Genomic DNA, 19587 nt, shown 5'->3' with positions numbered 1-19587 from the left:
TTAAATTTGTCTTTATTTGTTTAATCTCCCAGGAATCTCCCATGCACAAAGCTCTGTTCTGGGTGGCAATAGCTGTGCTGCAGCTGGATGAAGTCAACCTTTACTCAGCTGGAACGGCCCTGCTGGAGCAGAACCTCCACACTCTGGACACAATGCGTGTTTTCAATGATAAGGTAAAAAACATTATTTACTGCCTTTTCATTCCTGCAGTTGTATATTGTTTGAATTAAAGACCATCCATCGGGTGACAATCTACTTTTTGCTTTGTATATGTATAATTTAGTTTGTAACAATGCGCAGGAACATTGTTTATGTGAATATAGTTATTAACTTCAGCTCATCCACTGTAGGCACGCTTTGACTTTAGAAAAGTGGGTAGTGGTGATGGTAAGCAACCAGATGACTGCAGTGTTTCTCAGGTTTCCCTCTGTGATCAGGTTATTGAAGTGAACGTAAACACATTCATTTATAAGACAGTCAGAATATCGTCTGGCACTGCACATCACCCATTACTTTTATGTAGAACTTCTCTGACAGGAGCTAAAAAACTGATTGGTCTTTTTTGTATGTTAAAGAGATATTTGATTCAGTATTTAGCACTAGACTTCCATCATGTAGCCAAAAGTAACATCTGTGTGCAGGAAATATATTGTGGCCATACATCGACATGGCCATTGATAAGGAGTCTTTTTTAACATATAATTTGTCCTGCAGAGTCCAGAAGAAGTATTCATGGAGATCAGGCGTCCTTTAGAATGGCACTGCAAGCAGATGGATCACTTTGTCGGCCTCAACTTTAGCGCCAACTTTAACTTTGCACTGGTGGGCCACCTACTCAAAGGTAAACTGGTGTGTCATGATTCTAAACACTTGTTTGTAGATATTTAGTCTGCAAAAACACAGTTAAACAGACACACAAATCTGCTGTCAGTGTGATTTTAGAAATGAAGCTTCAGAATATGTACATAGGAAGTGCTATGTCTAAAAATGGCTGTCTGCATTTAACTACAGTATCTAAGAAAGGAAGTCACACAGCGTGACTGTGAAAAGCAACGCGTTTTATTATGTGTGTGGGTTTGTCCCCCCTCAGCACTATATTTTGTTTGATTGTTTTTGTACACAATGACATTTCCATTGCCGTCTGTCTTTCTGTTTCTCAGCATGTTTTATACATGTCTTTCAGGCTACAGGCACCCATCAGCCACCACAGTCGCAAGGACAGTGAGAATCCTTCACACACTGTTGGCTCTCATCAGCAAGCATCTGAAATGTGACAAGTTTGAGGTCAACACCCAGAGTGTGGCCTATCTGGCTGGTACATAAGATGTTCAGTGTCGTTTTACTGCAATTTTCAGCACTTTCACACATTTGAAATACCTTTCATTTGCTGGATATTTGAGGTCATCATGTGATGAAGTTGAGGAACTTGGGTAGTGTTTGCTAACTCAGATATCAGAGGATCTTAGCATTAATGTTGAACCAATGTCTGAGCTGTTAACCCTGCGTAGTTGAAGTGGTTTGGATGTGCCCTTCTAACAGCTATGATATCGTAACTAACATTTTGTTGTTTTGTGTAGCACTACTCACTGTATCTGAGGAGGTCCGAAGTCGCTGCAGCCTCAAACACAGGAAGTCACTATTAATTTCTGACCTCTCCATGGACCCAGTTCCTATGGACACCTTCTCAAGTCATATGACTGATCCTACGTGCAGGTGAGCTCATTAAAAGACAATAAAAACTAAGGACAACAAACTACGGTGGTTAAAGAGCATCAGTCTGCTCACTGATGCTTCTGTTTTCAATAGTATTCTACTTGTGCTACACCAAATGTGTGTAGAGATGCTTGGCCTCCTTAAAGCTGATGATGAATAAATAAATAAATACTTTAATAAGACAATTTGAAACAATAGTTTTACTAATAATGTATACATTATTATAAAATGCTGTAAATTGCCTGCTGTGAACCACCTGTATTTTTTGTTAATTTATTTTTTAAACTTTTCTTCTGTGCTCTGCACATCTCTGTCAAATCACTACAGTAATTTTAAAGCCAAAAAAAATGTTTTACAGACAGGTAAGCCCAAGAAGGCCAGTGACTTCTAAATTCTGTCCCAAATATCACTTGCTATGGCTGGCTATAATTTTAACACACATGCACAGTTCTCTGTGGAGGAACCATTGGCAGAAAGTATTTTTGAACACTGTGTACAGACAATCATCTTCTTTGCCATCGAGTTGGGGAACATGCATTGTTAAAATGAGGGATTCTTGCTTTTCATATTTTAATGCTTGTTGTTCAGCTGCACTTCATTTGTATTACATTAAAACTATCGTCACCTCTTAATGAGGAAATAAGAGCCTTCCTTCTTCAAACAAGTAGCAAACTTTGTCTGTCTGTGAAATATGCAGAAGTCATTTGTTTAGTTTCTTTTTTTAGGTCTGCTCATACAAAGAAAACAGTTTTCAGTGAATAGATGCCTTCATGGAAACTCCGACATCAGAAAATCACAATTGTCGGTTTCAACTAAAACCAACAATTTGTTTCAACAAAATCAGAATTTTGAGCAGAAAAAAACCTTAAATTTATATTAGTTATATTAATATTGTAAAAGAACCCACCCATCACTTTACTCGCACTCTAGATCTTGTTTTAACATATGGCAAAAAAAAAAAACCCTGAACATTTAACAGTGTTTCCTGAAAACCCTCTTTTGTCTGATCATTTCCTGATTTAAATTTACAATAGTTGGTTACACAGCAGTGGGGAGTAGGTTTCTTCACAGTAGATGTCTTTCTGAAAGTGCTGTAACTAAGTTTAAGAATATAATCCATCCACTGTTATCATCTTCAATGCCCTGTACCAACACAGAGCAGAGCAGCTACCTGAACGCTGCTCCAACAGAGGTCGATTATCTTGTTAATAATTTTACCTCCTTACTATCATCATCATCATCATTGTTTATTTATATAGCACTTTAAAAACACACAAGGCCGACCAAAGTGCTGAACAATAGATACTATGTATGACACTGGATACTGTAGCTCCTGTGAAAAATAGTATCTCAAATCAGAAGTACCTGACTCCGTGGTATAATTCTCAAACACGCAGCCTAAAGCAGATGACTCGTAAGCTGGAGAGGAAATGGTGTATCACAAATTTAGAGGATCATCATTTAGCCTGGAGAAATAGTTTGTTGCTTTATAAGAAAGCCCTCCACAAACCTCGAACATCTTACTATTCGTCACAGATTGAAGAAAATAAGAACAACCCCAGGTTTCTCTTCAGCACTGTAGCCAGGCTGACAAAAAGTCAGAGCTCTGTTGAGCCAACCATCCCTTTAACGTTAACTAGTAATGACTTCATGATTTCACAAATAAAATTTTAACCATTAGAGAAGAAATGACCCATAATCATCTCACAGATGTAACATTATCTCTGTGCTTGTCTTGCTAGACCTCCGTTTGGCGTTCAATGTTGACCATAATATTCTATTAGAACAATTAGAGTAAGCTGTAGGCATTACAGGTACTGCGCTGCAGTGGTTTGTATCATGTCTATCTAATAAACTCCAGTTTGTTGTAAATGGAGAGTCCTCTTCACACACTGAGGTTAATTATGGAGTTCCACAGGGTTCAGTGCTTGGACCAATTCTGTTTACATTATACAAGCTTCCCTTAGGCAGTGTCAATTTGATGTTAAAGTGCAATCCAGAATCTAAAATGACTACAAAACTTTTAACTGGTGGTTATACCCTTCAGCCAGTGTCCCTAACACACATTTCAGTTTAGGGCCAGTTAAAATTATTTCAATTTTTTTAATTAAGGCTTAAAAGGTTTGCAGTAACTGATTTGATAATGTCAGTTAAACACAATGTTAGAGACTTCAGGACAGGTCATATTGCAGGGTACACTAAATCTGAGAAACTGAGTTATGACAGTAGGTTTAACAGCTTATTGACACTCGATTGGATTTTGTTCTCCATTTTATCCATCTACTTTTCTTTTGTGTGTGTGCGTGTATGTGTTGTCGGTGTTGTTTGGGGTTCTTTTCTCCCATCATGGTACGGATATGTTTTTGATTGCGCCATCATTTCATGCTCTATTCCTGTAAGTATTAGTTAGTAGTCCAATGTTTAGTTTCATGACCAAAGATAGAACCACAATTCTGTTTGGTTAGTTATCTGTCATTAGGGACAGTTGTCCACCTTCCTCCATTGTGGAATTTCTAGGTTAAAAATAAGTTTGTAACCTACTTGCTAACAATTGTTCGGTTACTGTCCTCTCAGAACTTTGAATGAGACTCAGCCGTGGACGTCACCTCAGGTTTCAGAGCGCTACCTTTCAGCTCATTATCCAACAATGGGCCAGATTAGCCCTCGAACACGCAAGTCGATGAGCCTCGACATGGGTCAGCCTTCACAGGCCAACACCAAGAAGCTCTTGGGTATGTCCAATCCCTCAGTTTTTGTTACATCTGTCAGTCTTTCCTTAGAAGGACCCCCCGAATATCTGTGTTAAATCTCCAGATTTCAAGTCTTCTGTGTGTGTGTGTGTGTGTGTGTGTGTGTGTGTGTTGGCTAGGCACCCGGAAGAGCTTTGATCATCTCATATCAGACTCCAAAGCACCAAAGAGACCAGAAATGGAGTCAGGCATGACTACCCCTCCAAAGATGAGGCGTGTAGCAGAGAACGACTATGAGATAGGTGAGAGTATAGCACAAGGTATTGATCCTAGCACATCCTTCTATGTTTGATATGATTCTGAAGTTTGTTCAAGGACATATTCTATGTGATACCTGATTGTTGTAATTACAGAGACACAGAGAATTGGAAACTCTCACCTTCGCAAGGTGTCTGTATCAGAGTCCAATGTTCTGCTGGACGAGGAGGTGCTTACCGACCCAAAGATCCAGGCTCTGCTGCTCACTGTGCTGGTGAGGAAACACACCATACAGCTTACTTTATATGCTGTTACTTTTCAGCTCATGTTCACTTTTCACTCTTGTTGTTGTTTTTCAGGCCACCCAGGTCAAATACACCACTGATGACTTTGACCAGCGGATTCTGTATGAGTATTTAGCTGAAGCTAGTGTTGTCTTCCCAAAGGTTTTTCCAGTTGTGTAAGTAATGAACATGTCTAGTCCTGGTTATCTTGAGGTTTACTTTTTTTGTTTGTTGTTTGACCTGAAAAATGTGACCCTTGAATTTTTCAGACATTTTTTGAGTATGAAGGTAAAGTCTTCATGGTTATAACTGGGACCCAATATAAGCAGACAGGATCAAATGGCTGCTGCCAGTCTTCTGTTCTTGTTCAGATTAGGTGAAATTATCCTGGGATCTTTTTGGACAATGGTTGATTTTCTGTAGTGGTAGGCCAGGCTTCATTTTGCTCTTAGATAGGGAAGCTTTCCAATCCAATACTTTGCCAATCCACCCCCAGACTCATTAAAAAGCCACTGTTCCATATAGGAGGCAGCTTGCTCAGTCTTTTATCTGAATGGTTATCAGCACCTTCTAACCAATATTTTCAGTTAAAATGTTAGTTTTAACAAATATATCCTACATCAGAACAGACGAACTCTGCTATAGGTGTTCGCTTCACTAAGATTTTATAATGCTGGAAGTTTTTTCTAATTTTTACACTCTTTGTGGTAATTGTCAGTGAAAATGTACCTCGATACTTTCAATTTACCAGTAAAACCCTTGAGCTTTTTAAAAGGCTAACTTGTATAACCGCATAACCATGTGCCCCAATATTGTTTTCTCTGTTCACCCTCTCAGCCACAATCTACTGGACTCCAAGATCAACACTGTGCTATCCATGTGCCAGGATATCAATCTCCTGAACCCTGTCCACGGCATTGTCCAGAGTGTGGTGTACCATGAGGAGTCACCCCCCCAGTACCAACCTTCCTATTTACAAAGTAAATTGATTTACAAGCTCTACACGCCAGCCTTCCTAGTTTTGCACTTAGTTATGTCACCTGATGCTGACGGGTACTGAAAATGGATAGAAGCTTGTAGATATTTATTCACTGAGTTGTCTTCCCCTGTTCTTAGAAGCTAAAGAAAAAAGAAGACAATTGGACTTCTTTAACTTTATGAAGATGTTTCACTACTTTCATTCCCTTCTCTTCCTTTCTCTCAATTCACAGGCTTTGGCTTTAATGGACTTTGGAGGTTTGCTGGACCCTTCTCTAAGGTACAAATAACATTTTCCTCTTGTCAATTAGTTATTTTCACTTGGGCCGCTTCAGCTGCCTTGCAGTAGAATTTCAGCTTACTAAGGAAGTACACAGCAGATCTACAACCAGGTTGTCAGTTGGTGTGTTGAAATATGAAGCATCAACTCTTGGAAGCACAAACATAAATACCAAAAAGTAGCAGAGAGGCTGAAAATGATCTGTGGTCTGCTTTCATGTTGATATTGGATTATGCCGCTTCGGAAAACTAGCAAAACCCAGAACTCAATAATACAGACTCCTGAATTGCATTGACAATGCTGACTAAATGACTAATTGACTGAATATTTATTTATTTTCTTATGTTTTTTAATTTTATTTTTAAACGTTGCCCATTTTGATATATTGATATTGAATGATTCAGCATGGAATCCTAATGTTTACACTTCTACTTTTTTCTGAGGGTGACTGGAATGTTTTTTTAGTTTTGACATACCAGTTTAAGATCCTGGGAGAACATATACTTACAAAACTTAAGTTTATACAGAAAGATGTTCAGGGGCCGTATGAATGTTCTACCTCTATCTAACAGACACTATCACTCAAAAACACACACAGAAAGTGTTTTATTGTCCTTCTCCATCAATTTCTTGCATATTTACTGCATAACATTTTTGAAATGTTTCAGTCGGGTTTCAGGGCCCACAACAGAATCTGCCCTGCTAAAAGTATACAATGATGTGCTCCTGTCAGTTTACTCTGGGACTGTACCATCCTCCTCCTCAACCTGCACTTTAGTGCTGGTATCAGCTGCAGAGAACTACACTGGTTCAGTTCAGTTTTATTTTGCTATACAGGACCAGTCACAACAACAGTTGCCTCAGGGCGCTTTACCTCATACCTGAAAAATTAAACTTTCTCTGTCATCATTGGAAATTATTCTTCAACAGCAACACTTTGCTGTGTACCTCAGGTTCCATCTTATCGCTTGTGTAGAAAGAGCATAGAAAAAAGTGCTTGTGCAAATGGGTGTAAATGAGTTGTTTAAAGCGATATATAAGAACCAGTCCATAGTTCAATTTAAATGAACTAAACACATCAGGTGTGAAAGCACCTTTAAACTCAGAGGGGACCGGACGTTTGCTGTGGTTGGTCAAATCTGCTCTCTCAATTAAGTCTTTTAAAACTAGACTTAAAACTTATTTTTAGTCATCAGTATTTGAGTTTATCCGAGTCTTTCTGCTCATCGCATCTCCTGTGCCTTTTTTGGGGCATGACTGTGTATGTTTTGCACCCCCAAATATCATTAGTTTCTTATTTATTTCTGTGTTCTCTTGTTTTTTTCCCCATTCTTCTTTTAATACAGCACTTAAGTTTAAAGAACTCTATGCAGTCCTGTATACGTGCACTGTTACTCCTTCCAAAAGAATTCAGAGTGTGAGTAGCAGCCAGGTGCTGCTAATAAAATGCTCTTGATAAACCAATCATCAGAAAGTGTCAGCACCTTTAGAAATCCAGTTTTGGCATTATTATTTATTAGTGGAAAGACTCAAACAGTTGCCAATCTTAATTTGAGAAAACTCATCCCGATGACTCAAACCATGCAATGGTTTGCACTTAGTGAAACTGCAAAATACCTAAAGGCAGGCTACAGAGGCCTCAGGTAGCATGTTAAATGTTTATGACAGTACAAGTAAAGAAAGACTCCAGTGTGGCTTGGTTTGGAGGGATTTCCAGAAGAAAGCCGTTTGTCTCTAAAATGAACATTGCAGCACTGATTAGGTTTGTAAAGATACATCAGAGCAAACCACAAGACTTCTGGAACCATTTTCTTTGAATAAACAAGAACAAATTGGAGATGTTTGTCATTGGTGTTGGCCAGAGGGGCCGATGGCGCGATATGGCAGCCTCGCTTCTGTCAGTCTGCCCCAGGGCAGCTGTGGCTACAACTGTAGCTTGCCTCCACCAGTGTGTGAATGTGAGTGTGGATGAATAGTGGCATTGTAAAGCGCTTTGGGTGCCTTGAAAAGCGCTATATAAATCCAATCCATTATTATTATTATTATTATTAATTACAGCATCTGGCCACCTTGTTGACCATCAACTCCTCTGTATATTCTAGAGTCAAGGGGCCAACTGTCTGACAGTTAAAACTTGATAAAAACTGGGTCATGTCACAAAAATATTCTTCAGCACACCAGGAAATCTGCAACAGAAAGGTTGAAGAAAGAGAATTAGTTGTTGTTGAAAGCCCAGAGTCCAGCAAGTATTCAAAATAAAAAGTGTCTATGGGAGGTAATCAAATGTCTAAATTAAGAAAACCTCTCATGCGCACAGCAGTTTTGTCAACACCACCAACAGTTTGTTTTCATGACGCAATTAGTAAAGCAATGTTAAATAATTTTAATTATAACCAGTGAAACAGAGCATGTTACCATCCCATCTGAAAAATCCACCCGATAAAGTGTTGATTTTTATGCTCTTTCGGCATTTGGTTGCATTTGGTTGCAGTTGTTATGCAGACGACATTGGGTTTCACTGACTGAAGATGAACCTCGTCTGTGCTGCTGTTAGACCTTGTTACCTGACTCTGATGTTGCTCATTGTGTTTGTTGTTTGTGCAGCAAACCCAGATTCCAGACTACGCTGAGCTGATTGTCAAGTTCTTGGAGGCATTGATTGACAGCTACCTGCCAGCAGCTGACGAGGAACGAGGGGAGGAGCAACTGAGGACACCTACTTCCCCCTACCCTCCTACCAGCCAGAGCCAGCTTAGCATCACTGCCAACCTCAACCTGTCAAACTCGATGACCTCACTGGCCACTTCACAGCACTCACCAGGTGTCCATCTCTCTCTACAACAAAAAGCATACAGTCACTCTAACTCTCTGTATTAAAGCTTCCTGTTTTTTCACCTCGTCTACATGTTTTACTTCATCATCTAGTGAAATCAAATCAAAATGTTCTCATCCAAGTCACAGTCCAGAGAGAAAGCTGGTCACATTCTTGTCCTACGTTACCTCCTTTTGTTTGAAAAGAAATTTCTTGTAAAGGGTTAAATATTTACCAGGAAATTTTCATCAATCATCTCGAGGGGGTTAGATGCTGAGAATTATTTTTTTGGACTAGAATAATTTTTTTGCACAAAAAGAAGACTTTGAGACATGCGTAGTGTTATCTCATGTCAGTCATCTGTCTGTGTCTTATGTTACAGACAGTAAAACCAAAAAAGTTAATCTGTTAGTGATTAATCATCAAAGAAGATTCACAGAAACATAAAGAGAACGGTTCATGTTACTTGAAGTTGCTCTAAAAACATCTTTCTAAAGGAAAGTAGTCAGTGATGGGAGAGGTGATGTTTTAGATGTTCTGACTTGCACGACATGATCACTCCTGCGATCAAAGAGATCTCAATAAAGTCTCTGACGCAGTACTCACGTCTACCAAACCTTCCACTACACTGGCAGCCCTGATGAAGTGTGGTTAAAAAATACTAAATTTGCATTGTTTCCCTTTTCACCTTTATCTCTAGAACCAGGCTACAGTAACATCAGCAGCTCGTCTATTTAAGAATAGACGAGCTGCTGCAAATTCATAATAAGCGGGCGGTTCCGTCTTCTGCATGCTCAACCCAGGAAGCACCCTTAGCTTAAATAAGCACCCGCTGTGAGGTATGGTTTATAGCTATTTCCACAACAGGTCTGCCTTGGGCCTTGTGTTGTGTGCAGGATGTAACAAAGAACACCTTTCGACACTGTCCTGACCTGATTCTTCAACAGTTTGTTATGAGGTTGAAGGATATAATATAGACATTTTAAGACTACTAAGAAATTAACAGTGAGTGGCAGTTTATTTGTACAATGAATACATGTCACATATAAAAACAAAACTTCTGTTAAAATGCAACGCAGTATAGAAAGGAAAAGAAACTCAAAGAGCTTATTTGATGTCTGTTTAATTTAGACAAACAAGCTAAGAGATGTTTCTAGAAAAAAACACATTTACAAACTCTGCAAGTCTACCTAACCAAAAGAATTACCACTCTCAAACTGTTAGCATCCATCCATAAATCCATGTATTGTAGCAGTCATAAGGCACAGGCTAAATAGAGAGACAGTCGTTTTCATTGACAATTTGCATCAACCTAAGATGCAAATTGGACTGGGAGGGAGCCGAAATACCAGAGATAAAGTCCACACACTGAGACGTCATGCAAGCTCCACACAGAAAGGGCCCCTGGATGTAGATGCAGGACCGTCTTGCTGTGAGGCGACAGTGCTAACCGCTGCACCACGTCTTCTTCGCAGTACCTTTCATTCATCAGACTTGTAAATGTTTTAATTAGATAATTTCCCAAGATTAGAAATATGTGGTTGGTCTCAATAACAATATAATCTAAAGAGATTTTAAGAAAAATGAAATGGTCGAGAAAACAATCCCAGACGAAGGGAATGCCTTTAAAGCCTGTCATCCCTGTGTTCCTCCAGGTGTAGATAAGGAGAATGTCCAGTTGTCCCCCAGCTCAGCTTTGTCCAGTGGAGGTCGTACTCGCCATGGTTCAGCCAGTCAGGTCCAGAAGCAGCGCAGTGCTGGCAGCTTCAAGAGACCCAGCATCAAGAAGATTGTCTGATCGACCAGAGAAGACAGCTGCCCCGTCACACATATACTTTCTTTCTCCCCCTCTCCACCTGTCCCAGGCCTGCCAGGCCTCATGCTGCACTCCACATTTACTCTTTAGTTCCTCCTTCACGGTTGTTGCTTTGGCAGAACAGGTGATCGTGTGTTTCGTAACAAGGAGGAATATTAGCAAGGGCAAACTTGAATTCTGCTGCTTGATTTTTATTTATTTTATAATTTTTTTATCATTATAATTGTTTTCTTTCTTTCTTTTTTTTTCTCAAATCTTTAAATTTAGACAGTACATGGTGTCAGACAGGCTCCTTCTCTTCATAGGGACAGTGTTTGGAAACACTTTAACTGTCCTGCAGTGAGGGAAGCCACACTTTAAGTGGAAAACACTGAAGGGAAAACGGTGTGAATGGATTTGGATGTCGACTGTGATGTGTCTCGGTTGGCACAGTCCAAACAGGAAGTCTCTGACTTCAGGCAAGTCCCTTGGCCTTCCTCCAGACTAAATATTCCAGTGTCAGTGAGATGGACCAAACGACAACAGTAAATAGGTGATTGGGTGTGTCTGCGAGAAAAGACCTCTTCTCTGGACATCTCAGCTCCCCTCTCCCAGTACTGTACATATGTTACATAGATTATGTATAACTAGTCCTTAGTTCTAATTTAGATGTGGATGTTTTCTCCATGGTGTGCCTTTGTCAGGGTTTTTCAATGTGTACAATTTGTAAAGTAAAATTAAAATCTTGCTGGGGACAAAGACCAGGTACTAATCTTGGAGGCGAGCCATCCATATCTTCACAAGTTCACCAAGCTATGTCACGACAGGCCTCCAATGATCATCAAATATACAATCATCAATATACCCTGCTGCCTGAAAATATTTATCTTGTACAAGTAGATCATAGTACACGAATCATCTATTTACTTTCCATAAACTGTCTTTCAACATGAAGATTGCAAAACACTAGAGAAAATGCATCTGTAAATAGCTGCGAGCTTTCGGGTTTGTTTGGTTTTTCTGTCCTCGTGTTTTTTGTTGATATTTTATTATGAACTGTATTTTTTTTAGCAGCATAGCATTAAATTTGTTTACACATGGACCATGAAAATTGAGTAATAGGCAATAATCCTCAACTCTCAAACTTTGTCAACCTCTACCTTTTTTTTTTTCCTTCACACAAACCGGAAGAACACATTACTGTCAGCTTGGTGCAATATGTGGCCAACTTCTGAGTTACTTGTTCAAATAGAGATTTAACTCATAGTGGACAGCGTGGTTTCTAGGTGTGTTTCATCTCGGCAGTCTGAGCTGGGTCCTTGAAAGGAAAGTCCAACCAGTAAGCAGCTTCGTCTGTTAGAGGAGTTGACTGTGCTCTTCTGTTTTTAAATCTGACTAAAGTCACCACTGTTCCCTTCTGTACGAAAGTGAAAATCAAAAAACTCGTCACTGTCATGCAGCCAGAGTCTTGCCTTCTACTTGGCTCATAAACGAGCCGTAGCTCACGTCCTGAGCCTCTGCCGTTTTGAGCTTTCAGTGATCTTTGCTGTGCAATCATCATTTTCATAACAAAATTATTACTAAATATTAGCTTTACTCACAGAAACTCATTACCTTTATTATTCAGGATGATTTTCAAAATAAATGTATTTTATTGACAAACACTTTGTTTTATCAGCAAACATTACCAGTATTGAAATAATAATATTCGTGTTTACTTTTCATGTTCTTATAAACATTGATTTTGAAAATAAGCCTAAAACAGACATTTTGTTTTTAAATTGTGATTATAGCCATCAGCTGCTTTATCCCCAGATGTCTTTGCTAAGATGGAGTATTGAGTAATCGTCCATCTGCCCGGCCCTTAAAACCATGTCTGAATCCCATCTACTGGACAGAAACTGGTTCTGAATTATGTCAACAGTGTCAGAAGCACCTGTTTCCAAGATGTAGGTGTCATGTTATCTTTATATACGCCTGATAGCTCACAGCAGTACCAAAAAGTGTAAAATTAGACAATTTTCTACAAAATTACCCAAAACAATAGGTCACAGGGCAGAACAAAGCACTAAAACTGTGACTTATGGTTCATTTCTATAGCTCCTTTGACCTTTTCTGAGAACAAAATGTTTGATCAAAGAGGGTGACAAAGTGACTGACTATAGTGGCAACTGACAGTGCTTGACATTTACTTTATATGTAGCTGCCCACAAAAAAGATCAGGTATTCAGAAAGAAATGGGCATCATACCCCGCTCCATTTGGTATGGTTTTCTAGCATTACTGAAAAATGGTGAAATAAAATGTGGTTTCGGTTTCAGTCCTTTAAAGTAATTCCAGAGCTCCCAGTCCGCATGATCATAGAGATGACAGGTCTTCACTTGCAGAGACTGAGCAGATTCTTTGGGGGAAGTACGTGGTAGTAAATGCTTTTCATCTGTGTGGCTTTAGAACGGTCTACATAACAAGAATTGTGTTTCAGCTCATTTACTACATATCACGGGAACTGTGCATCACTGCTGACTGTTTTCAAAGCATGCTGTTGTGTTTTAGATGCTGTACTGCAGTTCTAACTTTCAGGGCAGCCTGCATGTGGTAATAGAAAGTGAGATAACAAAAAAAATCTGCAGTACAACCCAACACGTCTCTACGTGCAATGGTGTCAAAGTATAAGAAACCGGAATGGTTTACTTTTACACTCACACTGTTCCACTCACTACATATGTTGGTCACAATACTCCAAAAATTGTTCACAATTAAAATTAAATCATTAAAAATTATTGGCTCTTTCATTATTGGGTTTTTTAAACTGCCAGTCATTGCTATCGTTATTGTCTTTCCATTATTATTATTACTCTTCACAATAACAATAAACCTCTGACAACACAAGCAGTCACGACGGTCAGTATAGATTACTTAACCTGCCTTGCAGGCTGATCTGGATGTTGGAACCTGTAGCTGTTTTGAGAAAATGACTTGCTTTGGAAGTGATCACAAAATTTGTAGTGACACTGTGTCCTGGACCTGTGCAGTTAGTCAAAACACTTTAATCTATGCATAAAAAGAGTTGAGTATTGTTGAACAACTATGAATTTATTTTAAACATATTTTTTAAAGATTAATGTCATTTGTTGATACATCTGTGAATCGGTCGCAACAGATTTCTTTCCTTGTCTTGTAGTGGTCTGACAGGATGTTATTTTCTACTGTGCATGTAGCTCTTTCAGTCAGTATATCATGAGATTTGTCATAAAGGAGATAGAGAAATCCTTTAATGAAGGATGTTTAGTTAAATAAATGAACACATGAAACGTGACTTCTAATGTTGGCCTCCATGAGGCCATCGCTAACAGATTTTCTTGTATAAAATCAAAGAGTCAAATTCAAACAAGAAATATGTATTGCTGAAGTCCTAACATAGTTTTAAAGTACCAGAAGTTAATAAATGCCCAAAGAGTTCCATTGATGTACAATCTGAAAGGGCCTGGAGGAAAAAACATTTCTGAATGTTCCTGTGGGCTTCAGTCTTGCAGCTTTCTGGTCAGAGTGCTGAAAATGCAGGTAACTCTGGACACTTGACAGTTCTTCTATGTCAACTTCAGGCTACACAATTTGTCCATCCGAAATACTCATTCTGTCAGAATAGATGGTAATAGAGACCAAAATGTTTTGCCTTAGTTTGACAGAGACGTATAATTGGATCCATCAATATTGCTTCCTGACGAATCGTAGCATGGTGCCTTTCATGATTTGTGAGATGTCATTAGGATGGATTTAAAAGGAAGTGGCTGCTGGGAACAAGAAAAGTGTTGTCTGACCCTAGCTCCCTCATCCACTTTTCTCATTTCCAGTGTGCAAATCCTCTCCTATAGTCTTAGCCCCTTACACCCAAAACATGAGTGGTGGCGGCGCAAATGCAAGGAGAAATGAGTCACCACAGCACCTGTCTACAATGAACATGAACGTCAGTGTTTATAAAAAAAAATAAAAATTCACACTGACGTGACGAGAATGTATGGATGCAATTTTTTATACACTGGATGTGTATAGTTAAATCACGCCATCATTCATCTGAGAACTACAACTTTCATGCAGAGATGGATTTCCAGGTCACAGGCAGATGTGAAACTAGAGACTGTCAAAGATGGGCTGTTAGTGCACTCTGTATTACTGTTGGTTGTAGAAGTTGTATTATGAGGTAAAAAATAAGGTAACCATTCTGTCAGATTGATTGTTATCCAATGTGAATTTAATAATGGGAATTTAAAAAAGAAACAAAACAAAAAAAAAACATCAAATGTGATGTCATGTAATATTTTGTCTCTAATCCTGGCATTAGAAAGTGTTGGTGGTATGACTCACAGCTGTATAAGTGCTAAAAAAAAGCCCTTCCTATAATTTGAAGCATCTCCAGACCTCGAAGCTACTGATGATACTGAACAGATACCACGAGTGTGATGTGTTAAAATCTTATTTGACATCAGATTTTCCCAAATATTTTCTAGAGCCACATTGCAGTCACTGAGATTATCCATTCTCCTTATGTAACTAGGCCTCCTCTAAGATCAAAATGCAGCATCAAGTTTTCTCTCTTCTTTTTCTTTTGACCCTTCAATTTGTTAAAACTCAATGAGAAACTTATGAGATGTGGATCCTACAGTCACTGATGCTGTTAAGGGACATATTTCTTTAGAGTTCAGTGTCAGAATTGCATTGAAACATCTCACGAGTAAGTCTGCTCACCACTCCTCACAAGTGAACTGTTGTTAAAGATATACTACAGAACTATGTCCACAGCCATCCGGTCAAAGAATCAGCTACTATACCTTTAACCAAACACAATCAGGAAACATCTGAAGGTCAGCTGTATTTGAGGAACAAGGCAACGGGTTTCCATTATTTCCAGGTTTTAGTTTGACTTGTGTGAATGAAACTATTAAAAATATATATCCATAACCTCTGACACAAGTGGTTAACTTGCACTAATTTAAAAATGGTCATGGGTTTGTAAAGATGAAAAACCTCAAAATGCGGCATGTTTTATTTGATGTTATGCAAAATTCAATGTCTGTAGAGTATTAGCCGGAGTTTTGTTTTTAATGCAGTATGTGTGGAATTGTAAATACTTTGTGTACAATTTGAGATGGTATATTTACTATACTGTACATATGTGTGACATTGTATCATTTTGTTTTTGTAAAACAGTTAGTTTCTGTATAATAATAAACAAATTTAACTACTCCAGTGTTAGTAATAAAATGGTTTACTCTTCAAAATTATGAATTTGTGTGACATTTTTAGTAAATACATCTTAGCAACAATGTAAAATTAAGTTTCTAAAAGAAAGTGCTCGTAGGTCTGTTTCAGGTGAATATCTCATATCTTCATACTATCTTCTGCAGCATAGGTCCACCTACAAGGGTGGAGTCAAAGTTCCTACAAACATACACTAAATGATGTAGACAGTGGACTACAGGCAATCTATAAATGACATGAAGATTGTTGTTCAGATTTAACTGAGTTGTGACACCAAAATCTTTGGTATGAAACATATACCTTTTTTCTTTTGTGAATTACACTTGGTCATTATAAATAAAGACACCGGAGAATATATATATATTACTTATTTTATCTTCATCGTCAAAGTAATTCAGTTATGTTTTTCCATATATCCACTGGCACAGACAATAAGACGATATTATTAGCCAATTCAATCTATTTTTTATAAATTGTAAAAACAAAAACAAAGAAAAACATCAATACAAAATCAGAGCATAATTTTGTTTCTTTTACAGTTCTGTTTCCAAATTTGTAATTTAATATTTTAATACTTCTGGTCTTCACTATAAATTTGGTACCTAAAACAGATGACTACTTTATGCCTGTCTGCTATAAACCAGCATACAACTGATTTCTTGTGTTTGTGAAGTTACATTTCATTAATTGCAAAACCAAAAGTAAAATAAGTCAGTTGGTTAAAATACAAACTCGCATTTCAGTTTTAACCACAAAAGCTGGTTTGCTCTGAACCACATACAGTTTTAGAATGACCAGCATGGAGGAAGCCAGAGCCAACGAGGCGCAAAGAGATCCAACGGCAAACTGCTGAGAAAGGCTCCAGCTGACCAGAGGCATCTACTACAAAGCAGGATTTTGGCTGGTCCAGGCAACTTCAGGGTTAACCCTGGGACGACCCACACCTCTGGAGCAATCATTTCTTAAGCCCTCAGATGAAGTAAGCCAGGTCAGCCAGCTATTGCTGTCCTCCTCCATCCTGTGTGATGATTGATGGGTCCATGTTGTTGTCCCCACTAGCTCTGTGGAGGATATGGGGGTCCCCTCTCCTTGTGTTTCTTCACTCTGGTAATCAAGATGAGCTAGATCTTCTCATGCCTGTGGAGCAATTACGAGCTTCATGTGAAAATATTGAAATTTGCCAAAGCTGCCAGTTTCACACCCTTTAACAAAAACTCATAGTTTTTAACCTCCTAAGACCTGAACTCTTCCACGGCATGCATTTTTCATTTCTCTTTGATATTTGGGCATATTGGGAACCAGTGAATGTAAAACAAAGAATTACCTGATTTTTTTTACCTAATTTTTGTTTCTAAAAAAATGAGAGCCACATATGAGGATATTTGTTTAAAATTTCGATAGAACAGTAGCAGTATAATGTCCTTGTAAGTGGATATCAGGCCCATGTAGAGCAAAATTGAGTATTTTGGTCTAAATAACCCAAAATGTGATGTCCACATATGTGGATGCCAGGTCTTAAGAGGTTAATGTAACCCAAGACCAACTGTTCCCACTAGGTGGCGCTTTGACCATTGTCAAATGGCAGATGAAATGTGTTCAGGGTCAAAGCCTGATCACATATGAAAAATTTGGTCCAGACTGGACAATGCATGTGTGGGTGACAGCATATTAAAATTCCATAGCGAATGATCAAAATTCGCTGTGGTGCCACGGCCACCGCCTTTGAAGAAAACACACAAGCTCTGCAGTTTCTGTAGTTTAGACTGACCAAATATGAAGTTGAGCCGATAAAATCCCTAGGAGTTTGCAAAAGTACAACAAAGTTTGCAAAATCAAAAGTTTCAACCAAAAATATCGCAGTTTTATGAGTTTTTGGGCATGTTAAAAAGACCATTTTGGTTGAAAATAATAGTAATAATAAACGGAGCAATTACAATGGGGCCTATCTGACTTCACGTACATGATTTAATACAGGGTTTAAGTTTAAACTTCAAAATCACTTGATTACATTTTATTCTTTTCTGTGTTATTCTTAAAATAGAAAATCAATTTCCCATTTCACATTTGAACATTCACTATGGATAAAACTCAAGTTTCAGTTAAAGTAATTATACTTCAGTTAGATTTGTCTCTAGCATGTTCTCACATGACCATTCATTTGAACATAATCCCTGAATATGAATATTTTCTTCACTTCCTCTTTAAAACTCTGGCCATTTCTCATTTCTCATTTCATGTACTTGAGTTGTGATACGTCATCAGTCGCAGACCAAGTAGTGTTCCAAGTACGCTCAAAATGCCCGGATGTGTTCTCGCTCCTCCCATTCTATCGAGCGTGCAGCCAAATATCCCAGAATGCATTTCGTCCAAAACGCAAATGGCGGAGGAGGGCGGGTAAAGAGTTTGAAATATTACTGTTTCTATGACACAAAATAAACTTTTAAGAGATTTTAATGCGATGATGTAGGTGTGTAAATTACACAGCCAAACTCACCAGCTTGATACCTGACGGTAGTGATGGTCAAATGAAGCTTTCCGAAGCACTGAAGCTTGTGTTGAAAAACGGTTCATTACTCGAAGCTTTTCAACACAGTCCTCTCTGGTGACATCTGGTGGCCAAAAATATGAAGAGCAGCTTGAATCCACAAAATAAAACCAACTGCTTCATTACGATTGCCCACTCTACTGAGTGGAATTCTGTCTGATATTGGGCCGCCGTTGTGTTGCTTTGAACGTGTATTTTTTGGTGGTTAAAAAATGTGTTTTATTTGTTTAATAAATAGTTTTGACCAGTAAATTCTCCTTGTTATGCACCATGGTGTGGTCTTCCTTTGCTTGTGACTTCTTGATGTTGGTAAATGATTGATGGGTCCATGATGTTGGTAAATACAATAATTGAAAAATTATTGTATCCTTGTATCCTTGGCGGCCGCTTATCGGGGCCTGGAGCCTGGGGCTCGCTCGGGCCACTTCGGAGGTGGGGTGCCCCCGGCCTCTCGGCCTGGGGCTCGGTCACTCAGGCGCAGCTGGCTGCCGGCGGAGCTCACGGGCTCGTCACTGCAACTCCCCCTGGCTTCTGCTCCGCGGCTGCTGAGTGAGCCCTCATCTGGGACTCTCCTCAGCTCTTTCCGGGACAGTGGCGCAGCGGCCCCTCTGTTGGTCTTCCTTGGTCTCTTGTGTTCTGGGGGCCTCTGGATGTCTGGAGTTTTGATCTCCTCCATACCTGCTTCATGCCCTGGAGGACGGGGCTGTGGCCCCCCCACACCCTCTAGCAGATCATTACATGAAGGAACCTTTAAAAAAAAAAAAACAAGCGCGTCCATGCTCACAGGTGTACACACGGGTGATCACACCCACAAACTACACCCTTTTTGGCTCCTACCTCAAAGCACACTGTGTTCTGTTGATCTTATGTGCTGCACAATAATGTTTAATATTTAGTATTCTGTCATATTCCCATATATCTGCAAAACAACAAGGTGATTCAAGTACAGTTACTTATATGGGAGGCAAAAGTGAGAG

The 19587-nt window shown here is 39.0% G+C and overlaps 1 protein-coding gene across 2 annotated transcripts in view; it reads left to right on the top strand.

The window, feature by feature from the left end:
- The window catches only part of nf1a (neurofibromin 1a), a 133738-nt gene extending 121756 nt beyond the window's left edge, over window positions 1-11982 (top strand). For both annotated transcript variants that reach the window (XM_005937135.2, XM_005937134.2), the window contains exons 46-57: window positions 33-173; window positions 715-841; window positions 1184-1315; window positions 1578-1713; window positions 4288-4445; window positions 4583-4705; window positions 4817-4935; window positions 5021-5121; window positions 5783-5925; window positions 6157-6203; window positions 8808-9024; window positions 10671-11982. In XM_005937135.2, coding sequence (XP_005937197.1) covers window positions 33-173; window positions 715-841; window positions 1184-1315; window positions 1578-1713; window positions 4288-4445; window positions 4583-4705; window positions 4817-4935; window positions 5021-5121; window positions 5783-5925; window positions 6157-6203; window positions 8808-9024; window positions 10671-10813 — 1587 coding nt within the window. In that variant the 3' untranslated portion in view covers window positions 10814-11982. The remainder of the gene's footprint in view (window positions 1-32; window positions 174-714; window positions 842-1183; window positions 1316-1577; window positions 1714-4287; window positions 4446-4582; window positions 4706-4816; window positions 4936-5020; window positions 5122-5782; window positions 5926-6156; window positions 6204-8807; window positions 9025-10670) is intronic.
- Window positions 11983-19587: the final 7605 nt, after the last annotated feature.

This window comes from Haplochromis burtoni, unplaced genomic scaffold (genome assembly GCF_018398535.1).
Source record: "Haplochromis burtoni strain Fernald_Lab_line unplaced genomic scaffold, NCSU_Asbu1 Contig_227, whole genome shotgun sequence".
In the NCBI taxonomy this organism is placed as follows: domain Eukaryota; kingdom Metazoa; phylum Chordata; class Actinopteri; order Cichliformes; family Cichlidae; genus Haplochromis; species Haplochromis burtoni.
The sequence above is the reverse complement of the archived record's forward strand: the minus strand, read 5'-3'. Positions and strand labels throughout refer to the sequence as shown.